Source organism: Neopsephotus bourkii, unplaced genomic scaffold (genome assembly GCF_033783945.1).
Source record: "Neopsephotus bourkii isolate Nb327-2 ecotype Australia unplaced genomic scaffold, CSIRO-AGI_Nbou_v1 NB_318, whole genome shotgun sequence".
Classification (NCBI taxonomy): Eukaryota; Metazoa; Chordata; class Aves; order Psittaciformes; family Psittacidae; genus Neopsephotus; species Neopsephotus bourkii.
Window position 1 is genome coordinate 4,518,295 of NW_026900826.1, and position 22,570 is coordinate 4,540,864.

The following is a 22,570-nucleotide window of genomic DNA, read 5'->3' on the forward strand; positions in this document are numbered from 1 at the left end:
ATGCGCCGCTGCCCCAGCCCCGCCCCGCCGATGGCTGCTGCTGGTGGGCTGCTGGCCCGGGCACGGCGGAAGGAAGCGGTGCGGCTCCGAAAGCGGCGGTCGGTGCTGTACAGCGACCCCGGCGCAGGCGCCGGGCAGGCAGGAGCAGGTAAGCGGGGCGGGGCGGGGGAGCGGCGGCCCCAGGGGGACCCGTGACTGACAGCCTTTCCCCTTGCAGGCGCTGCGGGCGGGCCGGCGCGGCTGCTGGTTCTCGCGGTGGCGCTGCGGGCGCTCAACTGCTTCCTTGTGCAGACCAGCTTCGTTCCGGACGAGTACTGGCAGGCGCTGGAGGTGGCGCATCGCGTGGTCTTCAAATATCCTTCCCCACTCCTCACACCGCCTTTGCGCGGCAGGAGCGCCCGGGACCCTGCAGCTCTTAGGTACAGAGGTAGATGCCTCCACCCGGGCAGGTCTCGAATGAAGCTTAACTGCATCTGTTCGTGTATATCCTTAACATTAACAATTATGGCCACCTCACTTGGGAATGGGCACATGGCTTAAGGAGCTACTCGTACCCACTTATCTTTGCAGGCATCTACAAAGCTTTGCAGCTGCTGGCTCTGGATGATGTTCAGCTGCTGGTGAGTGCATCTGCTACTAAAATTAAATTTAAAAGCATTGCATTTAAAATTCAGCGTGTGTTTATCATTGCCGAGGTAAACTACAAAGCCTTGAATCTGGCAGTTAGAGATGTCTGAGCACAGAGATCTCACTGAAGCATTTCACATGAGTAAACAATGCTTTCATAGGTCTCCCATCACAGCAGTCATGCCTGTGACTGCAGAGCATTATTCTTGGTCTACATCACTCTCCCTGAATTTCATACTGATACTGTTTGTCACTGCATCGTAATTAATCAGTGGTTCAGTTTTCTGAAGTGTTTAATAATACATATTTGTACTAAGCTTACTGTAACAACAGCCTCTTTTGATTACATTGGAGATAAATGGCAAAAATTTGTATTTCGAATTTCTAAACACTTTCAGTTGAACTGTACTTCTGTTTTAGCAGAAATGCTGGTCTCACCAAAGGGCCTTGCTATTAAAAAAACGGTAAAAAGCTATAGTGAATATTCACCGATTGACCATTTTCATGTCTGAACAGTCAGTCACTAATTCAGCACCCCTCTCTTCAGACTTGGAAGTGAACAAGTTTGTTGCAAGTGAAACTTTCTCTCTGCTGACACAGATCTGGGTCCCTAGACTTGCACAGGCAGTGCTGGCAGCTTTTGCTGACGTGAAGCTTTACTCACTAGTGCGACACCTCGAAAATGCAGAAACAGCCAAGTGGGTGGTGAGTCTTGGCTTTTAAAAACAATTATGCATGTTAATAAACACTGTTTGCTGCAGTGTGAACAACAGCAAAATGACAGTAAGTCATTTATCATTATCTCCAGAACAAGCATTATCACCTTCATTTAAGCAACAGTATTTAACTTTTCTCCCTGTGCATAAGTTTGTTCATCATTCTTTTCAGTACTTCTGCCAGCTGTGTTCCTGGTTTACATGGTATTCCTGTACCAGAACTCTGACAAACACCATGGAAACTCTTCTAACTATTTTTGCACTTTCCTACTATCCAATAAGAGGTTCAAAGATGGGGAGCAGGTGAGCAACTTTCTACTAATAGTACACTAAATGTTTTGGCTTGGCATAACACCAATCTACTGACACCGTTTAAAATGCTAACTTTTATCTTAAAATATGAGGCAATCAAAATCACGTGATTTTCTGTAGCAAGAGCTCTAGATCATGGGCAGAAGAGCAGTTGTATTTCCTCTAAATTGAAGCCATGATAGAGCTGGTATTTACAATAACTATTATCCAGTTCCCTTGTGCAAATTGCTACTTTATGGGAAACTTTAAACTGGACTTTAAAGGATTGGAATTTGTGGTAACTCAGGAAAAGACAGCTAGAGCTTGTTTGGGTTCAGGTACAGGTGAATTCATAGCAATTACTTTCCTTACCAGCTATCTATTTTAAGCAAGTGTGTGCTTCTAGTTAGCAAATCCACTGCAAATAAAGCAGTTCTGTAGTTGGCAGCCTTCCAAGGAGAAGTAGCTTTTTTTTTTCTTGTATCTGAAAGATACAAGAGTTATTTGCACTGAGAGAATCAGAGTTATTTGTAGCATGAAAAACTTTGGTCAGAGACATGATGGTATTTAAATTGTTGAGATGTCACCATCTGCAAAAGGACTGACCAAGTGTTTTGGTAAAGGTATGTTTTTCTTATGTTCCCTCATTCTAGCTGCAAATATTTAGCTTTGATAGCACTTGCAATTATTATTCGTCCCACTGCTGTTATCCTGTGGATACCTTTGGTCTTCAGTCATTTTTTTCAAGAACAGAGGAAAGCAGACTTTATCCTACACAGCTGCATTCCAGTAGGGTAAGTTCTTTCTGAATTTAAACTCTGACTCTGCACAACTGTATTTTAAGACTAATTTTACTACTGCAAAGGGAAACAACCCAAAACATCTGATTTAATAAACAAAGACAAAAATAGGATCCTTTGCAAAAGCTGAAAGAAGGAACACACTTTCTTTCAATTAATGTATATGTTGCAAAACAGCACTAGAATAGATTTCATGAGGGCAAGCCATGAACACCATTCCAGCTTAATCTGGGATTGTGCCAAGGATACCAGGTGACAGCCAATGGCCACAAGTATGGATAATTGCAAAAAGGATTAGGAATCAGGGAGTTTTGACAGCTATTTGGAGAAGAGTAGAATCTGATGCAAAAGCAATCCAACCAATATCAGTGCAACCAACTTTCCATTTTTGCAGATTGGTCACAATAGGAACTTCTTTAATAATTGACCGTGTGTTTTTTGGTGAGGTAAGTTGTTTTAAATTTGATTTACACGGAGAAGGTTGGGTTTTAGCATCTTAACACGGGCAAATGTTTCAGACTTCTCTAGCTTGTTACTTCTGTGAATATTTGGCCTACCATCTCTAAATACATCTTAAGCCATAAACCCCCTTAAACACTGACTATTCAGTTATTTTGAATGATGGACTGTTACTTAAAATTGGTATATGCTCAGCTCTCAATAAATCAACAGTTACCAACAAATTACAAAACTTACACATGCCTGTGTTTAATTGCTAAAGGTAGGAAATCTGTGTGACAAGTCCTAGTAGAATATAAGTATGAATGAAAATACTGTATCATTTAAGGCCAGTGATAACTGTGTAATTCAGTGTAGCTGCTGGTTTTCATTCTGGATTTGTATTTACCTTCTCCCCTTCCCTCAAATCTCCCAGTGGGTACTGGTTCAGCTGAACTTCTTGAAATTCAACGTGCTGCAAAATTTTGGAACGTTTTATGGATCTCATCCTTGGCACTGGTACTTCACTCAGGGACTACCAGTCATCTTGGGTACCCATCTGCCTTTTTTTATTCATGGCTGTGTGCTGGCACCAAAAAGGTATCGCATCTTTCTAATGGCAGTGATATGGACAGTGTTGGTGTACAGGTAATTTCTCCTAAATCTAACTACTGGCTTTCACTGGTTATGTTCTTTTCAAAGCTAATGTCACCTCTAGAACACAAAAAACACGGTATTCAGGTTAAGTGATAGAAAACTTTGAACTATTCAAACACTCCAAGAAATGCAGCCAGTTATTCAATAGTGTCTAGAATTTTACGTAATCTTATTTCTTGTATTGCTACCAAGCATGAATTTTTAGAATTGATTAGACCCTTACAGAATCAAGTAATTCTGCATCAAACTCAATGGAAGAGTGGTGGGGGGTGGGGAAATGACCCAAGCCCTAACAAACCCAGCCAACCAATTACTTAAGAAGTGTTTAAGCAATAATTGATCTAGTTAGAAAACTATACTTACTAGATGCCTGTTAACAAAAATACCATTGCATTTGGTTCTTTCATACTTTCCCAGTAAGATGAGGTGTTCTTAGGCCTCTAAACTTACTCTGTTCACAAGTCTACACACAGCTGCTAAAATCTGTCATATGACAGACTGTATGTGTCATTTTAAGGTGAGAAGTACAGAAAAGGTAAACTGTTTCTAAGCATCTGAATTAAATGAGAGACACTGAGACAAGAAAAGATACAGCAAACTAATAAATACCAAATAATACAAAGTGATAAATGATATTAGATTACATATTAGCAGAAGATAGCGAAACGGTAGAAAGGCCACAAATGCCATCTCGTCTTACTGTCTGACTCAGAATTGGGTGTAGCTCTATTGGATTTAGACCTTTTTTACTCCCTCAGTCTTCCAAGAACCTGTTTGGTTACCTGACATGAGTCTTGCAGTAATCCCCAAAAGCATCTCCTAAATTGGCTTGGGAAATTGTGTCAAGTTGTATTAGCAGAGGTGAATGTTTCTTTGTTAGATATAAATGGGTACTTGAATCTTAGCTTCTCATCCACACTTTTTATTGTGTTTTATTACAGAAAGCAAATTGGTGAAGTACTAGCTAAGTTGCATCTTACAGTCATAGATTCAGCTCACTTAATTGCTAGAGTAGTAGCCGGGTAATTTTATTAGTGCTTGATTTAAAGTAACAATTTAACTTAATGCACTCATTAAAAAGTGACAATTCGGATTTTTATTCTAAACTGCTGCCATGCCACAAGCTTTTTAGTACATGCAGGTGCTTTTTTCCTCAAGCCCTCCATGCTCTAAAAAACACATTTTGTCAACAGAACTGATGCATGTAACTGTCTCGCTGTAGTGTTATATGTTTTATTACAGCACGCTGAGCCACAAAGAATTCAGGTTCATCTACCCAGTACTGCCATTTTGCATATTTTTTTGTGGTAAGCATCATTTCAAGTATCTTGCAACCTTGCCTGTATAAAATTTTTACCTAAAGAGAGACCATTAATAGTCAATATAGGTATTTGACAAAGAATTCTTAAAACTAGCCCAACCTTTTCTTACAGCTAGGAAAAGAAAGTTAAAAGAATTAGGAACAGAGTGACAGAAGCACAGATGGAGAATCCTTAGCACGGATAAAATAATACAAGAATTGCTTCAGTGACTTCTAACTTTTTAGCAGTGACACCCTCGCAGTGAATTTTGTTCCTTGTCTCCTCTGTAGTAGTTTTCCACCCAGTTCTCTCAAATATGCTCAACAAATGCTTTTGAGTATTGATCAAAACCAAGTATTCAAAACTTAAAATTATCGTTGATAGATCCAGATGTGTTAGTAGATGGTGCCAGAAGTATTTTATATTTAAGAAAACTAGGTATTAACTACAGTAGTGTATCTATAGGAAAAGTAAAGACGTAAAGTCTAGTAGGGTGAAAAGTTACAAAGGAAAGATTAAAACTTCTGAAACATGAAGCTGCATTGCTGTAGTTTAAATACAAGTTCAAAGCAGGTGAACCAATGAAATCTGTAGTTTTCTTTAACCTGCTTGGCTAGTCTAAACAAAAGTAAATCTTACTTCAATAATTCTGCTCTCTGATGAGATCAGATACGTAATATGTCTTGGCTTAGTTCAAGAGCAAATTTAAGATGAACCAGTTCTACCTCACATGCAGAAAAAAATTCCAGTCAGACCACTATTGTTTGTTAATATCCCTCAACTTTCATGTCTATAAGGGACTGATCTGCGCAATTTCTCAAGAGCTAATTAATCACATTTGGATCCTGTAGTAAAGAAAAAAATAACTAAAGTTATTTCTGGTAACTCAGTGGTTATAAAGCAGTCTTTAAACTGCTCAAAACATTATAAATAAAAGCAGAAAAAAAACCCACATGAATTTTGAAATCTTTCCCAAGCACAATTAGATTAAGAGTGTTTCACAGAAGTAGAAAAAAAAATGCCTATAATATTTCCACTCGAGCTTAAACCACAGAGTAAATAGGGGACTTTGTTTTCACCTGAGATTAAGATCTGCAATTTGTCAGAACAGACCAGCTGAAGACTAACTTAAATTACTTGTTACTGCCTTCTGAAACAGGCCTATTCTAAGTTGTTTCTGTGATTCAGTAAAGGTGGTCACAGGGCTAGGCTGCATACAGTATTTTTATCTCCTAATACTGACAAGCACATGACTTGACGAGTGTTTCCACACTGGCTGCAATATGAAGCTGCCTTCTGTGCCAGATTCATCTAAGTTGGGGTTGTGAGAAACAGATTTATACAGCTATCTCCCACCAGAAGAAATGTCTCGCCCTGGTATTGGCTCCTTCAAGAAAAGCAGGGAGGAAAGGGCAGGGATGAGAGATGGGAAAAAGATAGAGGGGTAAGCTTTTCCAAGGATACTAGCCTAAAACCAAGTAACAAAGGAAGACCATCACAGCCATACCAAAGCACATGTAGTTGCCATTTATTCTGCCTCTACTTGGACAAGAGTGAATCAGAACACATCAGTAAGTCAACACATATCATTCATCCAAACTACTAATGGACTGTTTTTCCCTATGAGAAATTTAAGCTCTAAAGAGACAAAGCTCTGGCTTTGAAATCATACTTCTGCACTTCAAAAAACAGGTATGGGCTTAACATTTACACTGTTAAATACAATAGTTAATAAAGGCAAAGTCTAATCTTTGAATTCCCATTCAAAGAGCAAAGACCAAGAACACTATTAAATTACCTCAAAGCAAGGTATTTTGTTACCAACCAAGTAATGGTTTTCTAATAAGTTATGGTGCTTTCAAAAATATTGTGTGGAACTCTATTTCTTTCTTTCTAAAACCTTCTCAAATGTTTTTATAGGATATTCCTTGAAACACTTGAAAGCATGGAAGAAATCTGCAGCAAGTTTCCTGCTTTTATCAAACTTAGTCCCAGCCCTGTACACAGGCTTGATTCACCAGCGAGGCGCTCTTGATGTTATGAGCCACATACAGCAACTTTGTAATAACTCTTACCAGTCCCAAGCTTTTGTCTTCTTCATGATGCCGTGCCACTCTACTCCATTTTACAGGTATTAAAATAGTTAACAGTGTACTATATTAAAATTCATATATTTAAGCAGAAATTTAGGTGTTTGTTTTTTTTTCCCTAAGGATAGACCTATACAGGAAGTTTTAATTTTTCACACAGCTAATACAGAATGAATAGGGGAAATAGGCCAAATGCTTATACCACAGAATGAAATTTAGTATCTAAGCTATATTCAGCTTTTGTAAAATAGCTTTGTATGAGGATATACAGTTAATCTTATGACTTCTGAAAGTAATTCATACTTCTTCATTTATCTGTAGCAAAGCTAAAGAGTAATTGTTAGAATCAATCTGATCATTTTAAATTCTGCTACTAAAGAGTAATGTAATTACAACATGCAATGACCAAGGTCATTATTCCAAAAAGTTTGTAATAGATCTTGGCAAGTAAACAAATGTTAAAGCAGATACAAACAGTGAAGTTGGTATGGAAAAGTACCTTTTCAAGAAACTGATGTTATGCAGATGGTATTTTTATTAAGATAAATCTGCTTTCTGTGAACTTCTGATAACATAGTCACAACAGTCTGGAGGTGAATCCACTTGTTCTACTTTTCCTTTCATATGAAGTACAGAAGGAAGAAAACGGGACTCTGGGGTAAAAAAAAAAAAAACCTAAGTATTTGATTTTGGCTTTGACTGAGGTATCTTTAAGTGATGAGTCACTGCAAATCTTAGATCCTGGTCAGTTTATCCTGAAGTGTGTTTTGTTTGTCTCTCTAGTCATGTTCACTGTCCTCTAAAAATGAGATTCCTTCAGTGTCCTCCAGACCTAACTGGAAATGAGAGCTATATTGATGAAGCAGATGTGTTTTACTCTGATCCACTTGGTTGGCTTAATAAGGAGTTTTACAATGATACGTTATTGCCCAGTCACTTGATCTTCTTCAGTGTGCTAGAACAGGTATGGTTAACTGCAAAATCAAACAAACCAGTTTTAAGGTCAAAATCCAAAATAAATTAGGGAAGAGTTACAGTTAAGTTTTTTGGAAATTGCTGTCCACAGCTTTTTATAACAGCTTAAATTAAAACTGAACTGTCTAGTCTGTAATACAGATACCATTCCAGCGATACATATACTTCACATTCATGTATGCAATCTCCTCTGTGCTATGTCTAGATGCCATAAAGTAATGTGTTACAGAATTCTTCTCAAGCCATATTAAACCAAATGTGCAGTCTGTTCCCAGAACCATGCACTTTTAAGTAAGCAACAGTGGCAAGTAAAAATGCCTGCAGTTAGACTACCTTTTCATCTCAGTTCAGTGGTGTCTAAATTTCCACACTGGATAGGCTCAATCAGGATTGGTACCTCTTTTTCTATCAGTCTTTCTTAAAATAAAGGATAAAACTTCCAGGGGACAGTTGAATTGATAATTTCAGAGGAGTCTGGAATACTGTTCTGATGTGTCCAGCTGTGCCTTCTGACTGTGGAAACCAATATATGTTCATTTACAGGAAATATCATCATTTCTAGCTTTAAGGGGCTATGAGAAAACAGACACTGTCTTTCACACTCACATTCCTCAAGGACGAACTGGAAGCCATATCTACATTTACAGGAAGAACACTGAAGTGAATCACACCTGAAGATCTGTTTCTAGACTTAAGACCAAATGAGATCAGTTTTGCATAGCAGTACTATGCTTAGAAGATGTACTTCAGAACGGAGAGCGTAGTGAGTCTGAAACCGGGTAAGTCAAATGGGGAAGTCTGATCAGGCAGCCATTGCCTGTCTGGAAACACATAAACGTGTTCTTGAAGGCAACTACAGTAGTAGTGTGGCAGGGTGAGGCTAGTGACCTACGTTATAACACTGGAAAACATTAGGAAGACCAAAGTTACCATATGACTATTTAAGCAATAAAAAAAATCAGACAAGACTGGACCATTTTTATAGCACTGTACAGCTATGCTAGGTTGTTTTATAAATAAACACTTCTACCCACAACGTCTCTTTATTTTGTTCTACAATATGCAGATAGGCAAGACATTTCAAGTGCTTAAATCAGCAAGCTGATTAGAATGCAGCACAGCAAATTCTTCACAATTCAACAGGCTCTTGAACACCCCCCCCAAAGACAAGAAGCAAGTGTAAGATTACAAAACACTAACAAATACATTACCATAATGTAGCCATAATGAAGACCTATTTTTTGAAGGATGAGATGAAGTTAGTATATCAAACACTGGAGTTAATTATTGGTACATTATGCATTACTCAAGCTTGAACTACACTAATGGAATGCAATTAAGCATATTTTTCACACACAAGTCACTGCATGCCTAACTTCTGGAACAATACTGCTGGCACCCAACTATCGCTTCCAAAGAACAGTTAAAGCAACAGTACAGAGTATGCAAATTGGAAAGCTTGAATGCAGCCTTTTAACAGATATTTGTAAAAATCAAATTATTTAGAGAAAAGAACTTGCATCTTGCTGCTTTGTTGAAAACAATTAGTTTCTGGAGAGGATGTGAATTCTAATTTCATTTTTGCCATAAATTACTCAGTATTTGGGATCAAAGGGTAATTGCCCCAATTCTATTTCAAGATTTGCCATGTGTCTTCCATTAGTGCGACCATGTTTTTGCCATTTACCTTCTCTTTTATTACGGTGGTAGTACTTCTGAGCTTGTTTTTCATGTCTGGAATTTTCAGTTTGTGTATAAGAAGGCCTTTTAGGTCGACTGCAAGGAGTAAACAAAAGCTTATTACCAGTCTTACAAAAAGCATCTCTAAAAGCATTTTGAAACACAGTTACATTGTCAAGAGCAGCTTTTAACATGCTGAGTATGACTGAAAAACCCCTAAAATTAGTATCAAAGTAGTCCTTTCTCTTGTAAGCAAAATGGGGGGTGGGAGTGGTATTTGTTTGTTGAAATCACCAACAAGGTGGTACATTTAAAAGAAATCCTTTCTTGAAAGAAAAATGCTCTGCAGCTGCTTGCCCAAAGTTCTTTTTATAATAAAGCCAGGTAAGCAGCTGTTTGATTACCCCTTCTGTGATGCCTGAGTAAGGTCTCAATCTGTTTTTCACTTGCTCTATTCTATTCTGCTCTATAAAAATAATGAAAAACTTCACAAAGCCTCAGGGAAGCAGGCTTTATGCACCATGGGCCCTTCAGGGGTTTTCATGTACAATAACTACATTTATACAGAGAGAGGGGCCACTGATAAAATACTTATGCTTACTGTTGCAATTTTTGATGTAAACAGTGCAATTATACTACATGCTGTTACCATGTGACCAGCATCGCTAGCCTTCTGCTATGCTAAATTAAGACTATTTTCATTCTCAGTATCACACAAACATCTGGATAATGCTATCAGGAAACGAGTAAGTTCTGGTTTTCTGCAAACTGAATTAAAATGCTCAAAATTTAAATATTAATTAAAAACAAAGTTCATTTTAGTGATAAAATAGCAGTATTCAGACTATAAATAAAAACAAAACTTACACCATATGCTTGCCAAAATTGCATATTAAAAAGGCTATTTGGTAGCTGATAATAGGAGTATCATCCTCATGGTTGAACTTTTAACAAGAGAAAGTACTACCTGGCAATCACTTAGTAACTCCAAAGTGGTTAAATGTTCATTTTATGCTGCAATAAACACATGAAGTAATAAGTCCAGAAGAGAAACCTGACTCAGGAGCTGCACCTCAATCTAAATACTAAATATGCTTTGCACTGAATGCCAGCACAGGGAAAAGTCCTATTATGTTTACAAGGACAGATTCTTGTGTATTATACATTAGTTACCTGATCAGAGTAAACAGTAGAACAAGAGACTATATAGCCAATTTTGTAATAGCAATGATATTAAAAGCCACATAAAACATACACAGGTGTTACAGAAAGAACAAGTTCCACACAATATGTTAAGGCTGCTTGCTTAATTTTCTTCCACCAAAGTCGATGCAGTAGAATGAGTACCACAGCCAAGCAGTACATTACAACTGTAGAAGCCCTGAGAATACCATTAAATATGGCAAAGTAATGTAGGAACCAATTCGTGGCAAGGACCTTTGTAAGCAAGTCCGAACAAAATTTAGCTGGTGTCAGAATCTCAACTAAAGCCTACCATTTGAGTAGCTCTGCTCTGAGCACACAGACTCAGTATTACAGTAAGCTATAACAGAGTAGCGAAATTCCTCAAAAGCCAGCAAGGAACATTCTTGCCAGAACGGGACTTTGAGACTACTCAAATATATCCCAAAACCTTGTCATTCAATGAAGGACAACAAGGAAGTCCTAGTTAATGCTTCTCCTGAGATAGTTATTCAATCCCTCAAGCAACCATAGCTGCTCAATCTGAAGCAGTCCCAGTTGCAGTTACAAGGTTTTCTGAAAACCTCAACAGAAATACTAGCTCATATTGCATACAGTGAATTTGTAGTGCCTCCCAGACTAACATCCCACACACAAGATTTATAAGGTACTACAGATCCACTTAACACAATCTAGTATTTCTAATGAGCCCTTCAGAAAGTCTTCTAGCGTGTGTACGTATGTATGCACACAGACACACATGCAAACTACAAGATACACACCAGAAGACTGCCTATTAGGAAAGAGACACTAGTTGACTTTACAAAGACTACTTAATTGTGTTAAGAAGTTCAGGAAACATGGAAACAAACCTGGGTCCATACTGGGGTGAATTATCATAATGAAAGTAGTATCTGTAGATGTATTTGTCCAAATCCTCAAAAACCTTTTCATCACTATTTTGGTATTCCTTCATATCTTCCAGGTAATCCTTGACATCATTAACAAAATCAGTGAAGAGCATCTGGTCATGTATAAATACCCCATTATGAAAAAACTTATCAATGAAATTTTCTAGTTCTCTCCAGTGACGGAAGTTATGTACAACTTGTTGCAAATACTTTTTCATTAGCCGATTAAATTCATCCACCCTGATAGGATCCGATACTCTGTTAAAGAGACTAATGAATTCTTGATGAGCACATTCAAAAATACCAGAGCAGCCCTTTAGGCCAAACTGTTGTTTTCTATTGCACAAAGGATCATTGAAACATTTCTGTGAATCTGTATCTTTTTCAAATGTTGTAAACTGATGTTTTCTTCCATCTCTGAATTCTTTTGCCACGTTAGGTCCCCTGTAATGCATGTGCTTCGGATTCTCATAAGAGGTATGTTCTCGATAAAAAGTTCGAGCTTTCTTACTTGCCTCGTATCTTCTATCATTTGACTTCTTCTCCTTTTCATCAAAGATGTTTTTTGTGGTATCTTTGAAGTGTCTGAATGTAGACTTGACAGAATCAGAGAATTTTTTCAGGTTTTCTTTCACTGCTTCTTTAGCCTGCTTAATCTTTTCTTTATGGTGTCTTACAAACTCTTTAGTGGAATTTTTCATAGCATCAAAAGTTTCCTTGACTGAACCAAAAAATGATTCCTTTGATTTCTTTTTAGTCTTACTTTGCCCCTTAGCACCTTTCTTTTGTCCCTTTTCATACATTTCTTGTTTTTCAGTTTGGTCTTTGGCTTCAACATACAGCTTCTCCCATAAGTCAGAGCGTTGCTGCTCGAAGTTTAGTTTTTTTTCTAGTTCTACTAGTCGTCCTCGCAGAGCTTCTATTTCTTGATTTTCTCTTAATGTATCATCATCTTCATTAGCATTGTCAGGTGTCTGACGAGAACTTAACTGTTCCAGTTCTTTTTTTAGAGCTTCCGTAACATGACGTTCTTTGTCCAGTTCTCTCCTTAACATCTGTGCCTCTGCAAACAGCGTTTCCTTTTGCCTAAGAAAGTTGTGGTTTCTTTGCTTTTCCTCTTCTAAATGTTCCCTTAGTTTTTGATTTTCCATTACAATAGACTCCGTGCTAGTACCTTTATCTTCTAAGTTTCTAATTTGTTGTCTTAGCTTCCTTAATTCTTCCTGAAGTGAGGCCAAAGCTTTTTCTTCCTTCTCTAGAGATTCTCTTAAGTGCTGATTTTCTGCAGCAAGACTTTTTTTCTGAGATTCAAAGGATTTCTTCTCCACCTCAGTAGAGGACAAACATGTGGCAAAATCTCCCTTGAGTGACTAATACAAGCGAAAAGAAACAAGCAAAAATACTACAATTAGAAACATTACAATTTCAGGTAGAAAGATGAAAGACCAAGTGTCCTGGTTTCAGCTGTAACAGTTATTTTTCTCCTTCCTAGTAGGTGGTGCAGTGCTGTGTTTTGGCTTTAGTCTGAGAACAATGCTGATAAAACACCAATGTTTTATTTGTTGCTTACAATAATGCTTACTCTGATCAAGGACTTTTCAGTCTCTCATGCTCTACCATTAAAAAGGGGTACAAAGAAGCTGGAAGGAAGCAGACAGGACACCTGTCCCAAACTAGCCAAAGGGATATTCCATATCACAGCACATCATGCACAGTATATAAACTGGGGGGGAGTTATCTGGGGGAAGGGCAGATAACTGCTTCGGTCAGGCTGGGTATCAGTCAGCAGGTGGTGAGCAACTGTACTGTGCATCACTCATGTCTACTGTTGTTTTCCTTTCCCCTTATAGTTTCATATTGTCTCCCCTTGTTATTTTCTTTATCATCATTATTACTATTAGCAGTAGTTTTGTATTATACTTTCGTTATTAGACTGTTCTTATCCCAACCCGTGGGGTTTACATTCCTGTGATTTTCTCCTCGCCATCCCGCCTGTATTGGGAAGGGGTGGGGATGTGGAGCAAACAGCTGCATAGTGCCAAATTCTGGTCTGGTTTAAGCCACGACACCAGGCTAGCCCAGGCAGAGTGTACTTGTCATTTTGGATGCAGTGACACTTGTTGCAGCAAGATGCAAAACCAGAGCTATCTTGTTTATCTTGGATATGTACACAAACACTTTCTTGGCAACAAAGATCATGTGAGAGGCTTCCCCTTCTAACCAGAGGTCATCATCCCTCGCTTGTATTGATTTAACTAGGTAAAGGATAGTAAACTAGGTACACAAATTGTAACCTTCTAAAAGGAAATGAAAATGTGCCTGTTTGATTTTTGTTGATTTATGTTCTGGATTTATATATGCAAACTGGATTTACAGATTACAAACCAAATTATATTAGCAGAAGCAAGGGCATTGAGCAGTTGGGACAGAAATTCAGGAACAGATTTTGAATCAAATTTGTTGTTGAAGATAGGTGTTCATGTAACAATATCCTAACTCAAAATTTCTCCCCATACTCTTTGACATCCTCGATGAACTCTCAAACTAAACAGATTGAATTATATGTGGATGCTGCTACCAACAACATAAATGAAAAAACATTCAAACTGTATACATATACATACACATACATATACACACACACACACACACACACACACACACACACACACACACACAAAGCACTCCCTAATCTTCTCTCTGGGTAATCTAATAGTAACTAACTAAGAGAGTACAGGTCAAGTATTAAAAAAAATAAAAAATAACCTTTGACAATTAAAAAGCAAATCATAAACTTATAATAGTTTTTTACCAGTCTGTTCCAGTTCAGCTGTCTGCATTAATGACAACCTGGCATTATGTCATAGGAAAAGAGACAAGCTCTGTGTCTGAATAGGTCCCAGACTACATACATAAACCCAGTATGTTTAAACACATTCTAACAACAAATTTGAAAAAATAAACTTTGTCAAGAATTCAGGGGAAAGGAAAATTACAGTCAGAAAGAACTTGCTATAGAAAAATATGTAATAGATTTGTGTGACAAATTAATTTCACTTAGTGTAAGATACAGACATGACAGAATAACCCTGTAGCTTTCAGTTAAACTCATACCTACCCCCACTTTATGATACCCTTTATCTCCTTGCTCTTGTTGGCACTGGTAAAGGTCCTCTTTCATATCTTTTAATTCACGTGTCTTTGTCACTAGCTGCTGACGTTTCTGGACCTGTATTGTACCTACAAAGATAAAAAACCTTTTCTTGATAGTCTGACTTGCATTAAGCAGTTAAAAGAAACCGCTGAACCCAAACTTTATCTTCATTTTCTCTGCAAATTCAAAAGCATTCTTACTTTGCAATTTCTGCCCAGTACTTACTAGCAACTGTTTAGCTGCAACAAAATAAAGACTATAAACCCAGATTATTATGTATTGATTCTGTTTCTCCCAGGGATAAAGGATTTCTCAGACCTCAAAAATTCACTATTACACTGTCTTTTCTTTGATGACAGCAAATGAAGGAATTTTAGAACATGACATAAGTTGGATACAACACAACAGAAGTTATTGTAGGAAAGGATACATGCAGCTTTTCTGTCAGTTTTTAGTAACATGCAAGCCAACCAGGATAAAAGGGAGACCATTAGTCCATGCATTATCCACTTCAGGACTACAACATTTACTGTTAAGTTATGTGAATGAGAGGATATTAGCATAGTATTTAAATTTCCATGCAGAAACACAGCTATTACACACTGCTTACAAGGCAGGAAGTATTTGCAGGCCCTGTTTTGTCATTCTTGTAATGAGTGAAGGCTAAAGAGTAAGTATCTTATTTTTCACTTGTCAGATAGAGGCTGACACACACTGTTTTTTGGAAAAGATCTCTTCATTGTACTAGCCACCATTCTTTTCCATCAAGTAAAACTTATTTACTGGTACTACCTATCAGTTTTTAACACTGATGCAGTTTCTATTTCTTTGCTTTAAAAATTCTCTTGAATTGACCCTATACAGCAGATGGCAACATCAAGTTTTAGGTGTTTCTTTCAAAACCAGTGCAGCTTATGCAGAGTTCTATTTCTGTATTTAAAGGCAGGGGGCTGTATTATTAAACAGAAGAAATTCTGTAATTACTATTACGCCAAGGAATTTTTTGTGCTCTAAATTTCTATTTAATGTATTGTCAAGTATGAACTTAAAAGTAGACAGTGCTCTACTAAACCAGCTGAACCTCAGTTCAGCTAAGGGAAAGCAATGTTTTTGCAGTACTGATTGTTTTTAAGTTTACAGAGTCCTAATAAACTCTGTGAGCACAGATCCTTGTGTAAGTGAATTTGAGTATACCAACAGTAAATTTGATTTCTGTATTTATGTTTTATAGATACCTCTGAAGAATTCCATAGATCCTAAGAACCTGAAGACTGCATCTGAAGAATCCTTTAGTGTAAAGAGTTCATGTTAACAGGAGCCTGAATTACAGAAAAACACTTGAAACTGTTTCTCTCCTTATCAATAATCATAAATGATAGATACAGTAAAACATTAAAGCAAAAAAGACATTAGGCAACACAGAAAGAGTATCAAAGACACTGAAAATGCATGTAATGAGGTACCATCCCTCACTAACTGGTTTGTGTTCCCAGCTGGTACTCCAAGTCACAGTACCCTTTAGGTTTTGTAAGTAATCTATCCAAATCCCCAGCAATACAGCAATGTTCCCTTTTTCAGACCTTGGTTAAATAAAAAAGAAGTATCTTATAGTCCACAGGGAGAATTTTTTCTGGCAAGGGCTTCCTAACTTTAGCTTTTCCATTTACCTCTGCTTCTAGCATGTCAATAGACATTAGTATTTACATCAGCTACTAGCTGCAGCTGCTACATAGTATTTTACGTGACTGGATTAGTCATTCCTACAATCCTGCATAGACTTATATTAAAAAAATAAATAAAGTTTTAGGAATTATAAGTATGCATACATACATGGATGCATGTGTACACATACACACTATAAAGTAAATCTGAATGCAAACACAGCATCCACTCATGACTTACCTTCAGGTTTACCTAAGAAAAAAAAGTGCCAAGTGAAAATTAATATCAATGTCAAATGTCAACATTTAGACCCCTAACAATTAGCCATAATCAAATGCAGTTAGAATCATATTCCCGGTTTCAAACTGAATCACAAGTCTTAGGAAGGCACACTTCCATATAAAACTACATCTACTTAGGAAAAATTATTGTTGAAAATAAATGCTCTCTAAAATTTTTATCATTGCACACGCATCTCAGAAGATCAGGATTCCACTACACAGATTTAGGTCTGGAACGAGTTCTGTTGTTTTGTTAAATGTAGTAACAATCTATTCAATGCTGAACTTCAGGCAACGCAGCGAACACAGAAAAATTGCTCTCTCCAGCATTCCCTAATCCACTCTGGAACTGCACAGACAACTACAGCATATTTTTCTCCAACACAGAGAGAAAAATAGTGATACTATAGACTCTCGTAAAAAATATGCCTTGCTTTTTATGGTACATTTACCAATGAGTACATATGGGGCAGAAGCCTGAAATAACTCTCTGAATGCTGTTATGAATGGTAAAGCACTACCCCAAATTTATTTCAGAAGGAAAGATGGCAAAATGAAGGGTACACACTGCAACATGAGACAGTAAGGAATTTCTGTCTGGAAGGGCATCCAAAATTTATTTATTTATTTTAATTTTAAATTAGCGTCTATTAAATACAATTGCATCGCTGAAGGGCCTCTCTATATTATCCATACATTGGCAGTTGCTTTTTCTCTTTCTTACGTTTAGACTGTTAACAGAGAACACTGAAAAACCAGTCACAATAAAATGGTATTTTTTTATGTTAGATGTTAATTCTGTGCATTTTGTTTTCTATAAACTCACCATAGAAGTGTCCAAAGCCCATGCTGATTGCAATCACCAAAGCCAGTATGATGCATCTGTTAAGGCCACTACTGAACTGGCGTTTGTGCTGCTCTTCCCCGGGAGGCTCAGACTCTGGTTCAGCAGGTGACCCCCCCTCAGCTTCAGAGCTGGGGATCAGCCTCTTCTTAGCCCGACGTTTTCGTACTGTGGGACTGGACTGATTGCTCGTTTCATCACTACTCGATTCATCATTGCTAGCCTGAGAGGAAAAAACTGAAAACCGGAATAAAACATTCTTCAAAATGCATTAATTCTTGCTTTAAAAAAAAAAAAAAAAAAATCAATCTGAATACCAAAGCCCATCATATTTATGCAACATCTATTTGGAATTTCTCTTAGAGAACATTAATAAAACAAAAATTGTCAATGTAATATTTTACGCTGGATATTATGCAAGGAATGCTTGATGTCCACAGTTAAAGATCCATTTTTTCCAAAGGAAAAGATAGAGAATCAAGAAATTATGAGCAAAAACCGGTGTGGTACTTCCCCATACTGTACAATTCACTCATTAGAAAATGTTTCTTTCAGACAATCCTGCCTCGTACACTGTCCCTGCAAATGCTTGTAAAGTAAAAAGGTTAAGGATTCTGATTTCCTTTTCTTTCAGATACTGCGACTGAACTACTTAATAATGAAAGAGCAACATAAACACTTGCTAAAAGAAAGCCTCCTAAGAAGCTATAGGCAGTTTTCTTACATTCTCTCAAAAAAATTCCTTCTGTGATCTACATGCAGCTGCAGAAGAAGTTCCATTAATGCATATATTATAAATACCCAAAGGTTTGTATTGCACATTTATTTAAATATGTAAATCTGTTTACTTTTAATATCTACCATATACTACCTATAAACATCTTTACCCACCTTTCAAAAAAGCCAATTTCAACTACTGCTGCTCAGGAAAGGAACCACCCAGGTGCTTCTGTGTCTGTCCCTTCCTAAGGAGGGAGCTCACCAAGCCACTCTCCATCATTTATCAGCAGTCCTGGTCTAGTGGGCAGGTCCCACGGGACTGGAGGTTGGCCAGCATGAGGTTTCTCTACAAAAAGGGCAGGAGGGAAGACCCCAAAAACTTCAGGCCTGTCAGCCTGACCTCAGCGCTGGGGAAGGTCATGGAGAAGATCATCCTAAATGAGATCATACAGCACGTGAGGTTTGAAAACCAGGAGATCAGGCCCAGTCAGTATGGGTTCATGAAGGGCTGGACCAACTTGTTCTCCTTCTACAAGGTGTGTCCCACCTGGTTAATGAGGGAAAGGCTGTGGACATTGTCTATTTGGACTTCAGTAAAGCATTTGACACTGTCTCCTACAGCATTCTCCAGGAGAAACTGTGCATAGGCCTGGGCATAGGTGTGTTTTTTGCTAGGTTAAAAACTGGCTGGATGGCAGAGCCCAAAGAGTGGTAATAAATGGTGTCACATCTAGTTGGCAACCGGTTGCTAGTGATGTCCCTCAGGCTCAGTGTCAGTGCCAGTGTTGTTTAATGTATTTATTGATGATCTGGACAAGGGGACCAAATGCACGCTCAGTAAGTTTGCAGATGACACCAAGTCAATTGGGAGTGTTGATCTGCTGGAGGATAGGAAGGCTCTGCAAAGCCACACAGACTGGATCCATGGGCTGTGGCCAATGGTATGAGGTTCAATAAGGCAAAGTGCTGGGTCCTGCACCTGGACTGCAATTACCCCTTGCAATGCTACAGGCTTGGGGAAGAGTAGCTGGAAAGCTGCTCGTGGAAAAGGACCTGTGAGTGCTGACTGACAGAGCTGAACATGAGCCAGCTTGTGCCCAGGCAACCAAGAAGGCCAATGGCACCCTGGCCTTTATCAGCAACAGTGTGCCCAGCAGGGCCAAGGAAGCAATCATCCCTGTTTACTTGGCACTGGTGAGGCCACAGCTCAGATCCTGTGTTCAGTTCTGACCCCCTCACTACAAGAGAGACATTGAGGTGCTGTAGCAGGTCCAGAGAAGGACAAAGCAGCTGGGGAAGGATCTGAAGCAAAAGTCTGATAAGGAATGGCTGAGGGAATGAGGGTTGTTTAGCCTGGAGAAGAGAAGGCTCGGGGGGGACCTTATCACTCTCTGCAACTGCCTGAAAGGAGGATGGAGAAAGGAAGTGGCTGGTCTCTTTTCCCAAGTAACAAGTGATAGGACAAGAGGTAACAGCCTCAAGCTGCACCAGAGGACATTTAGACTGGATATTTGGAAAAATTTCTTCACCAAAAAGGGGGTCAAGTATTGGAACAGGCTGCACAGGGCAGTGGTGGAATCACTGACCTTAAAGTATTCAAAAACCATGTAGAGATGAGGCACTTAGTGACACAGTTTAGCGGTGACTTGGCAGTCTTGGGGTAAAGGTTGGACTTCATGATCTTAAAGGTCTTTTCCAACCTAGCTGATGCTATGATATAATTCTAACAGTCTGAATCCAAAACACTTCAATTACCTACCAATTTTGGAAGACTCAATTGGCCAAGATTTAAGATAAGACCCAACTCTAACCATTAAAAAAACCTTTTATATTCTTTTTCTAAAATGTTGTTTATGATACCATTTGTATGATCACATTCCTATAGCCCAAAAGCCATATATTCTAGCTGGGAAAATAATAACAGAGCTGTAATTGCTTCTTGTTTAGAGGTACAAATGCCTGCTGCATGTACTGCAAATAAATGTATATAATCCAGTAGGTAAGTAATGATTATTTAACATCTCTCCTTTGAAAGCATTACTTTCAAGGGTAAGGCAAATACCAAGGGAAAGCAGTAGCAGGGTGAAAAAGCAGCTTTCAAATATCTGTGTTCAGGTACCTAATTCACATGTCCAAAATAGATTCAGTGTGATCAATGAAGCCTCCAGCACATGACAAAGTGCTCGTGCTCAGACACTAAATTTGATGACCACAATTACACAACGCTAATGCCCCTTCTAGATATATGGCTGTTCATTCTCATACCAGAGATCATCACTCAAATGTAGAAATATAAATACAGAGTTACTGTCCTTGAACATTTCACAACCAAAAATCATTTGTTTGAGCGAAGCCATGCACATACCACTGAACAGACAAGAATGCCAAGCAGTGCTGGCCATTATCTATAAAAAGCATTATAGATCTTATATTATACCCATCTCAGATCCTTCGCTTAAAATAAATTCTAACTTAATCGATGTGATTGCATCAACCCCAGAAAAGATTACAGATTAGTATCTGGAATACACATCTGATTTCTGACTCCATGGACATAACGAAAGATAACTTCCCCAATAATCTACTTTAGCCAGTTAGTCAAACCACACTGACCAAGCAGACACTGCAATAAAGACAGATCACTTTAACCACTAATTGACATGCAGATTGTTTAAATGAATTTATATAGCTTGGCAGAAAAGGACAGTATTTTAGAATCAGTATTGAAGCAGATGCATACTTCCTCAACCCTGCACAATGAAGACAAGCGTTCTGAAATTAGTCAGGAGAGAGGTATTTAGAATTTACCAGAATGCAGAGGTCAGACATTATAAAAGATTATGCAGGACATACTTAATAAGTGAAGATGTTACCATCACTTATTTGGGTTTTTCAGTGATTTTTCAACAACCAAAGAAGCTTACGCATATGGAATACAAAAGTGGTTAAGGAACAAGCTGCTTCTAGTCAAATGGAAAAATCTTTTGATATACACTGGACAGCAAAGAATAAGAAAGAAGGAAAAAAACCCAGACAATCAGAAACCAAAGAGAAAAAGCTGTAAGACACTTAGAGCCATTCAAAAGCACTTACTGGCAAGTTGTCAACACCATTACACTTTCAGGCAAGAATGACACTGCCTTACAGCTGCTGTAAGAATTCAGTACAAAGTTGTACCCTCCAACATTGACAGGATGAAAAGGGGTATAAATGAAACTAAGTGTGATCACAATAGCAATGCAAAAATTCTAGCTTCTGTTATGACTTTGCAGTGTCAGAGCTACACTAGAAACCACATGAAGTAACCATGTCAGTGATCGGTTTGTCTTTTTGACATTTCTGCACAGACACAACTCAAGCCTAGATGCAGTTTATTTCAGCATATGAGAGCTTCTTCTAGTTAACTTTATTCACAAAGCAATATTAAAACATTTCTGTTTGCACGGTGACGACCGCCTAAGCAGGAATTGGTTTACAATTAAAAGTTTTAGTATCTATGTAAGGAAAATCAGAAGCTCATCCTTTTCCAACTCAACAGAAAACTCAATAAGCAGTGAATGGCAAAGATTTCCATCACCAAAAAAGTGGCATGAAAACTTTGACTGCTAAAACTCTGGCATTTAAAATAAATGCCAGACATTTTCTGTAATACACGGTCAATCAAATGCACAGCACTAAAGACCATGGTGAAATCAGCTTCAGTGAGGAGGAAGAAATTCTTTTTGCCAGGCACACAGATTTGGAAACCAACAAGAACCATTCATTTAAAACAGTCAAGCACACATATTAAAATGTATTACAAAACTTACTGATGCCCATTCCAAATCTACATGTAAGTTTAACAATTTTCAAAAAAGCAAATAAAACACTGGCAGCTTAGCCAAATTATTCAGTGAGGACTGGCTTTTAGCATCTGTTTGGAATATCACTGCTACAAGATCAAGTCAGATCGCTACTGTTAATTTTAATAACACTTCATGCAAGCCATAAGCAATCAGCTTTACACAAGCTGATCTGATTTAATCACACCACCTTGGAAAGGAAGACTGCGAGACACATGCTCTTTCACCTCATATCCCCATTCCCTTACACAATCAGGAATCTTCCTCAGCTCCTCCAGCCAACTGACTTTTGTGTACAAGAACATGGGGGGAAAAGTAAAAAAAAACAACATTTTTAGAACTCTGCCCTAAAGGAAAAGTCAATAAATTTTAAGTTTAAAATGAAGTTAAGTCATCCAT

General features: G+C 38.1%; 2 protein-coding genes across 6 annotated transcripts in view; one reads left to right on the forward strand and one right to left on the reverse strand.

Moving 5' to 3' along the window:
* Positions 1–8,931, forward strand: PIGB (phosphatidylinositol glycan anchor biosynthesis class B). The gene is made up of 12 exons (XM_061347456.1): positions 1–148; positions 218–350; positions 500–620; positions 1,228–1,332; positions 1,516–1,646; positions 2,288–2,428; positions 2,829–2,880; positions 3,309–3,520; positions 4,772–4,836; positions 6,751–6,961; positions 7,704–7,884; positions 8,439–8,931. Exons 1-12 carry the CDS (start codon positions 1–3, stop codon positions 8,568–8,570), a joined length of 1,632 nt encoding a protein of 543 aa, XP_061203440.1. The 3' UTR covers positions 8,571–8,931.
* CCPG1 (cell cycle progression 1) overlaps positions 8,901–22,570 on the reverse strand; it is a 24,466-nt gene continuing 10,796 nt past the window's right edge. For 2 of the 5 annotated variants that reach the window (XM_061347444.1, XM_061347445.1), the window contains exons 6-11: positions 22,362–22,457; positions 17,592–17,846; positions 16,725–16,736; positions 14,787–14,908; positions 11,630–13,038; positions 8,901–9,671 (exon numbers count right to left, since the gene is read on the reverse strand). In XM_061347444.1, the coding sequence (XP_061203428.1) occupies positions 9,491–9,671; positions 11,630–13,038; positions 14,787–14,908; positions 16,725–16,736; positions 17,592–17,846; positions 22,362–22,457 (2,075 nt within the window). In that variant the 3' untranslated portion in view covers positions 8,901–9,490. The remainder of the gene's footprint in view (positions 9,672–11,629; positions 13,039–14,786; positions 14,909–16,724; positions 16,737–17,591; positions 17,847–22,361; positions 22,458–22,570) is intronic. The other 3 variants (XM_061347447.1, XM_061347446.1, XM_061347448.1) reach the window with 3 other exon arrangements.

Coding starts and splice junctions, on each gene's coding strand:
- PIGB (XM_061347456.1), top strand. CDS start 1: ATGCGCCGCTGCCCCAGCCCCGCCCCGCCGATGGCTGCTGCTGGTGGG. Junction 621..1,227: donor TGGATGATGTTCAGCTGCTG/GTGAGTGCATCT, acceptor CTGCTGACACAG/ATCTGGGTCCCTAGACTTGC. Junction 2,429..2,828: donor CACAGCTGCATTCCAGTAGG/GTAAGTTCTTTC, acceptor CCATTTTTGCAG/ATTGGTCACAATAGGAACTT.